The following is a 12,177-nucleotide window of genomic DNA, read 5'->3' as shown; positions in this document are numbered from 1 at the left end:
ACTTGTTACATGCAAAGGCTTGGAAAAAAACTATCAACACCAATCAGTATTATCTTCTTTCAAGAGAAGGTTAATAGATTTCCTAAATGCCAGATAATACAGGAGTCAGTGACTTACTTCATGGTTACAGAGGGTTTTCGTAAGCTGTTTCCGCTCCTGGGCATAGTATGCTGCCTGCTGGTAATAGAAACCAGGATTCTGAGTTTGAATAGCTGTCAACCCCAACTTGATAGCTTCATCAAATAAATCTCCAAAGGCCTGGAATCTTAAAGAAAAAAAAAAAAATCAAGAAATAAAAAAATGGAATTAAAAAGAAAAAGGAAAGAAAAAGCAGCTTACTTCTAGTAGTTATTCATCCTGGAACCATAACCTCAGCAGACTGTATCAAAATAATGCTACTGCTGAACTATTAATTGTGGGGATTTCTTTGTAAACACTAATACACACTAATCGTAGGTTACAGAAAAATTCTTTAAGTCAACTCTTCTGTGTTAGCAGGTCTTTATAAATATACCATCAAGCCAGATGTCAACATAGTTCCCACCACTCAAATACATCCATGTTTCTGGGAAAATTTTCATTTTAGCAATTTTTAGTCATCAGTCTCAGAGAGCAAGTTCCATGTCAGTAGGGATACTGTCTATTCACTGCTATATTCTTGGTATTTAGACACATGGTGGAAACTTGATATATATATATTGAATGAAAGAGATGGTCCCAGGAACTAGCTAATTTCCATTAAGAAACTGTATGAATCAGTATCTACAATTACTGGGAACATACTTATGGTGGATCATTAAAAACCTACTTACTGGCAAAAATCTTAGTTCGATTTAGAACCAAAGTCCATGCTAACTCCATTCCTCCAAACCCCAAGTATTTGTTTAAAAAACATTCTGAAAATACAATTTAAAACATACTGTTTAGACATCCATGCAGCATGCTCAAAAGACAACTCTGCACTTCCGATTTTTTTCTTACACAAGTCGATGTGCTTTCGGAACTGAGCAATTGCGTCCAGTGGGGTGTTGTGCTGAAAACACAGCCTACAGATCTGGAAGATGTAAAATCAACCCCAAAGTAAAGAAGAAAACCAAAGTCAAAAGGCGTATTCATTTAAAAATATATAAAAATTGAGACTAACTTTAAAAAGAGTATGGAATTTCCTTCTCTGAAGTTCAATAGAATTGAAGTGCAACAGAACTGATTTCCTCTATTAGAAAGGTTATGCTAAAAACAGAGGTTATGTCCCTTTGATTAATGAAATAAAATTATTCACTATTTGTAATGAATCTATTCTATACGTTGCAAAGTTTTTTAAAGTATAGAATAAAGAAATATTAAACCCAATGAAGAGCATAAAGACGGGCAAAAATGAAATATTTCCAACAGGTAACTGAGAAAGGACAGATTAACTTTCAGTTTTAGAACCGTCAGAAAGCTAAAGATTTTTTGTAGAACAATTAGAGCACAGTAGCCTCCATATCAAACAAGGATTACAGAAATTCTTGAAAAATTAACTGGGATGTTATTTCAAAGTAATAATCTATATGTATGTAGTGTAAATGAAAAAAAAAAAAGAAGAAACAAAGCCTAAATTTATTTCCACATGCTTATTACCACTTTTAATTTTATTTTTTTAGGTATAAGGGAATACACGAAAAGTTAAATCTCTCATCCATCCCTGTCCCTCAGCCATCCAATTTCCCTCTCTAGAGGCAACCAGCTCCCAGCATACATTTGGTGATATATTCTGTGCACAGACAAGTGTGTATGTGCATTTACAAATAAACTATTATTTTTATATAAATAGCATCACACTAAATATGCTGCTTTGTGCCTTACTTTTTTCACCTAACAATATATCTTGGATGTCATTCCATTTCAATGGATGGAGCTGCTTCATTCTTGATAGCTGTATAATATTTCGTTGTTTGGAGTTATAATTTATATTGACCAGTCAGTTATTGTGGGGTTGTTTCCAACCTTTTCCTATTACAAGAGGCAATAAATATCCTTACATATGTGATTTGCAAGTCTTAGCACATACGTGGGATAAATTTCCCAAAATGGAATTGCTAGGTCAAAAGGAATATCCACTTTAAATCTGCACTGTCATTGCCAAAAATAGCCTCTATAGAAGCTGTACTAATTTACACCTACACAAGCAGTGAACAAAGTGTCCCTCTGCCCTTACATCACTAACCCAGTGCCAGCCTCTTTAAAAGATGAGTGTGGAAAGATTAAAAGCAAAACAAAAAGCCTCATCTGCCTTCTGGGGGTGTCTATTTCTACCATATACAACCTTAAAATGCTCACATAACACATATAAAAGTTTTCTCTAAGGGGAGGAATAGGTACACCTTTTCTATGGCTGGCCATTAAACCAAGGAAGGCTCACCCAGTTCTAATAAGTTGCAGCTTCTAAAATTCAATACTGTAGGCAGCTTTCTTCTCACTCCCTCCTGCACCCACTTAAAAACAAACAAAAGACCCTCCTCAAGGAGTTTTACAAAGATAAAACTCCTCTAAATGAGAACTCTGGGACCATAGCTCAAAACCAAGCATTACAATTAGGCTGTTAAAACCAGGGTGCTCCTTGAGATAAAGGACATAAAACAGCATAGCATAGTTCATCAAATACTCACTTTTCAGAGCAAGTGAGTCATCTGGATTTCCAAACTTTAAAAAGATACTCCAATATTTAAAGCCAAATTTTGTTTATTTGGAAGTAGAATTATTACCTTGTAGTTGATAAACCCTGCCATGGTCTTAATTTCCAGAATATTAGTTTCATGGGCTCTCAATTCATGTACAAGATTATAGGCGGTCCTGTAATTCCTAATATAAACATGGGGAAGGTAGTTAATTATGATATAAATTAATTTTAAGTAAAGATTCCTAAGAGCAAAATTATTAGAAATAACAGAAACAATATTTACTCAACATTTCTTAGCACTCAACAGCTCAATAATAACAGATACATAACAATCTCTGATGTCCTGAAAAATGATATGTTGGTTCATTATGTGTGGGAGGAATCAATGACTTTTCACTAAGAACAGAACCACTGTACACTGCTGTCATTAACATCTGTCTATAACGGATAGGAATTCAGTTGCAAAATGAAAGTAAAGTGGAAAAGTGTCCAGAGTTACATGACAAAATTAACATTCTGTTAAAAAAAATTAGTATTTTTTAAAAGTACCATGTTGAGCTTCTCAAACAAACAGAAATTGTATTAGCGAAGAAGGTGCTATCAGGACAGAGGTGGGTCAACAGCTTTAAACCCAAGTACCTCCACAACTGAAATGGGTATCACCGGTCTCGGGTATGGGCTGCAGTGGGGATGCCCTCAGGGCAGCGAGCGCCGAAGGAGAGAACAGCGTGAGAAAGGAAAGTCTGATAGAAGATGGAAGGTAATGAGAAAATCTCAGTCTTCTCCAAAGAAAAGTGTTTGCTCCTAACTTCTCCACGTAACATTTTTCTTTCCAGAACTGTGTTTGAACAGAATTGGAATTGAGGGTGTTTCACTAATACACGGAAAAAAAATGAACTACATTAAAACCAACTAAAACTATATGAAGTTGTTGAAATTTATAGAACACAATTTGATGCTTAGCACCTCATTAGCAACAAAAGAGAGGAGGTTTCTGCAGTATTCCTCTGAATGACAGACTTATTTATTTCTCTGTTCCACCCTTCCATGTATATTTAGCCTCTCCTCAGTTTTAGGATATATAGCTGGTTTTTATCCTTTTGCTACACTGACACTGTTAATCTTAAAAAATTGAGTTAAAGCTAGAAAGAGATGTTTTATTAAATTGTGTTTAGTAAAATAAAAGCAAAGGGATAAAATGCCTAACCACTGCCAACACATCTGCAACTACTCTTCAAAGCTCTAAGCAGAGCCTTAGAATGAAAAATGGGACTTCCCTGGTGGCGCAGTGGTTAAGAATCTGCCTGCCAATGCAGGGGACATATGTTCGAGCCTTGGTCAGGGAAGATCCCACATGCTGCGGAGCAACTAAGCCCGTGCGCCACAACTATTGAGCCCGCGTGCCGCAACTACTGAAGCCTGCATGCCTAGAGCCCGTGCTCTGCAACAAGAGGAGCCACTGCAATGAGAAGCCCGCACACCACAACGAAGAGTAGCCCCCGCTCGCCACAACTAGAGAAAAGTCTGTGTGCGGCAACGAAGACCCAATGCAGCCAAAAATAAATAAATAAATAAAATTTAAAAAGAATGAAAAATGATGCTACTGGCAGGTATTATAAACTAAAAAAAAATTAATTAAAATAAAATCATAGTTGAATTGAATAAATGTACTACACACCTTAAGAAATTCAGTCTGATTCAGATAATGTTTAATACACATGAAACTTTGAAAATCAGTCTTAACACAAGGATTTTACTGAGTATACAAATAAGAAGTAGGTAACAGAACGGGAAAAATTTTAATATGTTTCTTTAGATCATGAAATTTAATTAAATTACACCAGAAAGCTTTCTGACACTATAAAATTTACTTCTGATGATAAAATGGATATATTTTTTAAAAAACTCAAATATATTCCATTTAACTAGAAAAATTAAAGTGAATATTACAAACCTGACTCTAACCAACATAAACATTTTAAACTTAAAGTTTGGTTGAGATTCAGAAATTGCCACTACTATGTTATTGTTAACATAAAGAAAAATTTAGTTTGACAACTGTTAGAAACTTACTTCAGAGCATTTTGTGTATCTTGTTTCAACTCACTGAAGAAAGCTATTTTGAACTGATGTCTAACAAATAAAAGCTGAAAAGAAGAATGGAAAAAAATATCATTATTACACATATTCTCTTAAAAATGTAAAAATTACAATAATGTTTAAGAGGAGACCTAAAAGTATAAAGGAAAATATCCAAAATTAAAGTTCAAGAATTATTCCAGTAAACAAGTGTAGTTAAGAAGGCTACCAAAATCTATCTTCAAGAGCTTTAAAGGCAAAGATGACAAAAGACAAAATAGTTTTTAAAAGCTTTAAAAAAAAACTTCAAAAGCACAGAAGCCATTTAAAAAACATCAAAGTATTAAAGACATTAAATCATCTCCTCAAAAATAATCAATGATGAATAATCTACTCTAGAATGCTGCTATTATTTCCTTCTTTAGGAAAAGACATGTACCTGGTGTGTTGTTTTATTCAAAAATTCTTTATGAGATTTCACTCTTCTAATTTCAGTGTAGTAATAAGTCTGTGCATGTTCATAAAAGGCGTTTTCTAATCTGTTAAAAAAGACCAACATTCAAACACTGAAGTTATTTTAAACCAAAGTGTTTTCAAGAATCATATTTATAAGACCTGAAAGTAAAATCCTGACAGAGATAATGTCTGCTTTACTTCATGATTAAGATAAAAAGTAAAGCAAAATATAAGCTAAATTTTTAGATAAAAAAATCTAAAAAGAAGACCCACCAAAAGTCATTTAAAATTTTACAATCTAAGAAATAACTGATAAAAATAACTTCTTGTAATTTGTAAAAATTAGGTAATCACTAATAATCTCCTATTATTTTACAATTTTATAAGTATGAAAGAAACAGATATCTAATACTCAATTAGATTCGATTATCTTTTGTGACTCTGACATTTAGGGTTTAAAGATTAAGGAAAATAATGGGAAAAGGACCAAAAATGAGAACTGGCAAATGAGGTGGAAATAACATTTGTATAAATTAAATCCTGCTTCATTCTATAACTATGAGATTACAGGGGAACCAAGAAAATTTGCCCAGAGATGGATAAACAACTAAAAGTTCTGTTTGTGAAAATAAGTACATATCAGAAGTATCTTCCTAGGGCATGAAAGAAAGCTGAATTCAAAGTCAGATAAGGATTGAACTTCAAGGTTCTTCCTCCTCAGAATAAAACAGAGTTCTGAAGCTGCATTCAAAGGGTTTAAGTACATCTAAGAAAAATATGTAAAAAAATGAAATAAAATGGAAGTCAAAACTTTAAAAATTCAGTATATATTCTAGGTTATTTACCTTATAATATAACCCACAAGGTGGTCCGTATGGGGCAGTACAAACAAAGACTTCCCCGAGAGTTCACACGCATTGCACAAGGCTGCAGCCCTTTCGGAAGCAATGACATCTTCTCCTGTTGACAACAAGTGCCATAAAGAGAGAAAATAATTAATGCATTTTTTCTAAATGGACATTTCCCCAAATCAGTACAATATAATTAAGAAAAAAAACCCAAACCACTTTTCACCACGTCTATAAGACCCCTGGAATCCTTGAGAGCTCTGTGGGATGCTTAGAAGTTACACAGTACATATCTGTTAGGAGAACACTGTGGAATTTTCTACTAGGCCAAGATAGGCCAAGTAATGCCAACAGATATACCGCTTAATTGTTTCAAAACCGTAACTAAAAATGGAAGCAATAGTTCATGAAAGTTGTTTCCATAACTATTTAAGATGCTTCAAGTTTCAAGATAGAAACAAAAAAAGTATTTTGGCTTCTAAAGTCTGAGATGGTAGAATAAATACGCACTTGAAACCAGGACATTTTCTTATAGGAAACTAGAAATCCTACAGCATTTTTCTTTGCTCTATTGCAAATTAAGAAAAAAGTATTACGTAAGGAATATAATTTCAAATAGATCTCAGATAAACAAAAAACCTTCTTTTTTAAAAATCAAGTGAATAACTCTTTTGTCAATTGACATGTGCCTCCCTGGAGGTAAGGGGAACTAGGGAGCAGGACTTGAGAAGATTTGCACTCTTTAATGTTTTTAGTTTTTACGATAAGCATTTACTCATGCATTATTGGTACTTTTTCAAGTTAACACACCATATTTCCCATAACTGAATGCATGAAAGATTTCAACATTAAAAACTATGCCTCCTGGTAATAAGAATTGGAGGGATAAACCAATCAATCAGTTATTAATTAACCTTTTGCTACCTGGGGGCAAAGGGGTTTTCTTCTGAATCAGAACCACTGCAACTTTTGTGTTTCTCCCTTGTAAACTCTGCCTGCAGTGGAAAAATAACAATAAAATTAGTTAAGTAATTAAACTGTTTTAACTTAAAAAATGTATTCAAGACTACATAAAATACAAGCTCGACAATTCAAAGAAAGACAAACTGCAACTTAAAAACCCCAAGATTGGGGGAACTCTTTTCCTACATACAAAGAAACATACATGCCACAATGATTTAAAAGTATAATCTCAGATAAAGCTTCCGTTCCTTACAAAAATCTGCTTTACAGGCAAAAGTTTAACATATACTTCAATGTAAAAGTTACACTACAACTTATTTCTTTATAGTGATATATTAGAGTAGTCATCCAAAAGACTTACTTTGAAATAAATGGTGATAATGCAAAAAGTGTTTTATGAGACTAAATAGCAAACCACTGTATCTCCCCCCCAAAAAAATTATAAATGCAAGAAAAAGCATTTGGAAATTCAGGTCAATTTGTCTTAGAAATTTCTTCACATTGCTTACCATTCCTTAAGTTAATATTAATGCTACCTGCTAGGAAGTGAACAGGTTTCACTGGAGGCCAGTGACCCCCAAATGACTATGGCAGTCTTAATGGCACTCAGCTGCCTTCGATAAATGTCAGTAAACTCCAGATGTGAGTTTGACGCAACACAGTCAGCCTGACAAACGGGACCATACCTAACTATTTCCACTCTGGTCGCGCACTCAGACTGCTTTTCTTTCCACTGGGGCTCATCCCAGTCCAGTTCGTAGAACACGACCACCAGGGCTGGCACCAGATTCAGATGTTTATTCATCCAGCCTGTCTTCAGGATCCCTTTGGGAATGTACCATTCATACGAAGTTCTCTGCAAACATTAGCCAAAGTTGAAAAGAGGTATTCTGACAACAAGAGCAGCAGAAACCACCTGTTATGGAGTGCAGGCACTTTCTCTGTATTTATCTCATTCAATATACACATGCCGGATTTTTAAGATGAGGACATTCAGGCTTACAGAGATCAGGTAAGAGCTAGCAAGTACTGGAGGTAGAATCTCAACCCTAGAGCCAGTACCATTTCCACTTAAAGACTGACCAAAGTCAAAGCATTTCTAATGATGTCAAGGCCTTCAAATACCCTGGAAGTAAACAGCCCTTTTCCCAATAAATTCTACTTATATTCCTCACCATCCCAGATTCTGTTCTTGTAAAAGCTGCTCAAATATTCTCTAAAACCCAATATGGCTTCATCTGCTTCAAAGTCATGTCACCAGGATGGCATTACACCTCACTTGTGGGTGAAAGAAAAAACTGAAGGACAATTCTTAAATACAGAAGCATAAGGGCAGTCAGTGGGGGTCAGCGCTAAGTGCCATGCCGTGGGGAGGGGGTGCCCTGAAGAACCCGGGTGAAATCTCACGTTTCCCCCAAAGCACCCGCACTGGCCAGACCACTCCGGTTCACGCTGGTCCAGTGGTCATGTCACGTGAGGAAAGAGAGGACAGGAAGGAAATCTGACACAAAACACCTTGGGAACTCAGGAAAGAACCAGGAGGAGGAAAACGAGAATTCTGAAGAATGAATCCAGGAGGAAAGGGGTGAGTCGTGCTGGGCCGCTGGTCTTCCTTGACACAAACACCACATTAAAAACAGTGTGTAAGAGCCAGGGGTGCTACTGCTCCCACAGTTTCAGAGAAAGCTCACAGTTTCTAGGGCTGGATATATGAAACTGTGTCTCTGGTGTGGGAGTCTCAAACACATGCAAAAGAATCAGCAGGTGACCAAATCTACAGGTCCTACGCTCCCCCGAGTTTAACTGAGGACAGCCAGTACTGACATGCTTAATAAACACCCCAGGTGATGATATACTTGGTCCAAAGACCAGTCTGTCAGAAACATTGCTCTAGGGGGGAAAAAAAGTAGGCAGTTTATTTTGATCAATGTGTCTTATTAACTGACTTTCAGACCAACCTGAAAAGATTACAATAAGTGACAAATCAGTCAATGTACATAACTTTCTTAAAAAGCAAATTGACATAATAAGCAATATACGTGTATGAGTTGCTATTATTAATTCATACTATCATCATTCTAAGTATTTTTTTTCTAAGTAAATCAGAGTCTCTACCATGATGTTCATTCTAAAGTCAGTTTTGAACTTAATACCCCTCCTATTCCACACTGAATAAACTGTTTTAGTTTATGTAGAACTCATCAAGGACAGAGAGTATGTATTATTTAAATTTCTATCACCAGCCTGTTGCAGTTCCAGGTACTCTAAACCAAAGCAAGTGCTCAAAATATGTTTGTGAAATCAAACCAAACTGCAGAGACTATGGATTTTATAATGATACTGGCAATGGTGAGTGAGGAATGTGAGACCTTCCTTTTAGAGAGGCCTTTGTTAAAATTATGGAGCCTTGGGGTCTCTTTTTAACAACAAATAAAAAATGGAAAACCTAGGCTCATAGGATAGAAAGCTTAATAATTATAAAGCAATTATTCTTCTGGGGTAAAAAAAAAAAGGGATTATTAGATACACCTGTAGTATATTACATACAAGAAAACATCTGGAGTTTTCTTCATGCACCACTGTAACCATACCCTTGATAAACTCAGGGGTTTTCCTGCACAGATATAGGAACAAAAAAGATACACACATGCAAAGAAAGAGACAGAGGGAGAAGGAGAGTCCCCTTGCAATCATAATGTCATTACCTTGGGTCTACATTTGGGATACTCATGGTCACCTGGGAGCACCTTGAAAGAAATCGGTACCCGATCAGCCCTCCGATTGGCACAGAAAGCATCCCAGACAGCTCGATGGACGGCATTATAAACCACATCCAGGCCCGTGAGAGTAACAAAAGCCATAGGCCGACAACATAATTCCACAGGGAAGTCCCATTGTGTGGGGCTCATGTTCAAGGAGTCAGGAAAATTCTGAAATACAAATGTTAATACATTAATTAATTTCTTAAAAGCCCACATCCACATCTAACATATGAACCTCCACCATTTGAAAAACATTACAAAAAGGCAAGTCTTTGAGTGTCTACAAACTGTCAAGCAAATCCAAACGAAGAGAGCAAAAGGGCAAACTTTAATTCTTGAATTGGACCTATTAAAATTTAATAACTATTGGTATAATATTTTTAAAAATCTTTCATATACAAGGGTTGCAGTCAACTTTAAGACAAATCACTATTTCCAGTAACATCTCAAAACCACACAAAACTTTGGAATAAGCAGACCAGGAAAGCAGGAGGGTGATCAAAGTACTGATTTCAGTTATAAAGAAAAACAATGATTGACTTACATATACAATAAAGTGCAACTATCTCTAATATCTCTGTAATTGCTAACATCTAATTTCTGATTTCCTGAGATATTAAAATAATATGCTAATTATCTAAATAGCTATGTTTTCTCATTTCTCCACAATTAATACAAATGCACTACTTAAAGGAAAATCTACAAGGGAAAAGCTAATAATGAATGGAAACCTCTAGGAGGACATGTTTCTACTGTGCCCTTTAGCTGAGAAGCAGTCTATATCAATCCAAGATGCACTACGTTTTGAAAAGCAATTATATAAAAGTGTTCATTGCGAACAAAATTATTATATTTTAAGAATAATTTCTCATTTTCAAAAACATGTATCATATGGTTGGTTTAAAAGGTGATCTCCACCAGTATATCATACAGGACTCAAATACAATTTCTGTGAGAAGTTAGGAGCGCTTAGGCCACCACTTGATCAGCAAAACAGTATTTTTAACGTAAAAGTTAATTTAGGAAAGACTCTTAGGCTTCTCGCACTTAAGTACTGAAGGAACAATGGGTACTAGATAATTGGTTTGGAAAGCCTATCAGAAATGACAAATGTCCACAATAGACAGAAGTTTTAGAATTGCTTAAACAGATATTCTGAGGACAGGATTAAGGTACGAGGGCAAAGGACTGCATACTCAGAAACAGATTCTAGTTCTAGTGAATTTGGGGGGCAAATAAAAAAGAGATGGTCAAAACACAATTTAGGTACCACTGCTTGATCCCAAAGAGTCTAGATTAGAGCCCTAAATACCCACTTCCTTTAATAACCCCAGAGGCTCAAGAGGATTAGCTGTGTCCTTTGAATATGGAGTGGAAATAAGGGGAAACAGAAATGACGTTTAAATCACTTAAAATCACAATCCTGTCCAAGAGAAATATAATATAACCTACATAAATAATTTAAAATTTTCTAGTAGTCACATTAAAAAGTAAAGAAAGGGATGAAATTAATTTTAATAATATTCTACTTAACCAGTATGTCCAAAATATTATCAATTCAACGTTACTATAAAAGTTATTAGTGAGATGTTTTACGTTTTTTAATACTATGTCTCCAAAGTCTGATGTGTATTGTACACTCGGAGCACATCTAGCCTATTTCAAATGCTCAATAGCTACCTATGGCGACTGGCTACTATAACAGACAGTGCAGCTCTAAATTACGGTAACTCTATCCCAAAATAACTGTACGAAAATTGTATCAGAAATTCTTGCCACATTGTACCTTAGAAAGCTTTGGTATTTGAAACGGCTGTGCCTATTCGGTGGCAAAAAATGGGAAGAATATCAGCAAAGGACAAGTACAGAGATTGTATGGATCTCGATGACAGCCTATAGGAGAAATTTCCAGATCTCCTGGAAGAAACCAATGAAGCAACTAATCAGATTATGACCTGGAAGGAGGTGCAGAAGTAGGAAGTGAACACTCTGGATGGGAGATCGTGTAGTGCAATGGAAGTCGTCTGGAAGCTGGCGTGGTCATAAAATTATAAGGAAGACTCTTAGAAAGAATGACGGACTGCAAAGAAAGGTGACCTAATCAAAGTGGCAGGTTAAAAAAATAATGCAGTCACTATTTTTTAATTAACGGAGGTTCGGGATGCAGGACACAAGGCCAGTAAGGATGGGATTCAAAGATGTCCAACTACAAAACAATCAAAAGAGGAAGGACAGTTTGGGGCCGGGATGGTGAAACAAAAGCTGATGTTGAGGCTGTAAAGCAACAGCCCAACTTAGGAAAGGATACCGCCCCAGGGTCGCAGAATCCTGCTCCGGTAGCTCCAATGAAGAAACGCTGCAGCTTCTAAAGGCAGACGCTATCTTCCTCCTCTCCTCCCCTAACCCCCTT

At 35.8% G+C, this 12,177-nt stretch overlaps 1 protein-coding gene across 1 annotated transcript in view; it reads right to left on the bottom strand.

Annotated features, from left to right (window-relative positions):
• Positions 1-12,177, bottom strand: part of TRAPPC11 (trafficking protein particle complex subunit 11) — a 41,282-nt gene that overhangs the window by 28,782 nt on the left and 323 nt on the right. Inside the window, exons 2-10 of the mRNA XM_059909349.1 lie at positions 9,711-9,935; positions 7,692-7,861; positions 6,967-7,037; positions 6,040-6,154; positions 5,178-5,277; positions 4,733-4,806; positions 2,745-2,841; positions 921-1,054; positions 118-265 (exon numbers count right to left, since the gene is read on the bottom strand). Of these exons, the coding sequence (XP_059765332.1) occupies positions 118-265; positions 921-1,054; positions 2,745-2,841; positions 4,733-4,806; positions 5,178-5,277; positions 6,040-6,154; positions 6,967-7,037; positions 7,692-7,861; positions 9,711-9,914 (1,113 nt within the window). The 5' untranslated portion in view covers positions 9,915-9,935. The remainder of the gene's footprint in view (positions 1-117; positions 266-920; positions 1,055-2,744; positions 2,842-4,732; positions 4,807-5,177; positions 5,278-6,039; positions 6,155-6,966; positions 7,038-7,691; positions 7,862-9,710; positions 9,936-12,177) is intronic.

Source organism: Balaenoptera ricei, chromosome 21, assembly GCF_028023285.1.
Source record: "Balaenoptera ricei isolate mBalRic1 chromosome 21, mBalRic1.hap2, whole genome shotgun sequence".
Taxonomy (NCBI): Eukaryota; Metazoa; Chordata; class Mammalia; order Artiodactyla; family Balaenopteridae; genus Balaenoptera; species Balaenoptera ricei.
The sequence above is the reverse complement of the archived record's forward strand: the minus strand, read 5'-3'. Positions and strand labels throughout refer to the sequence as shown.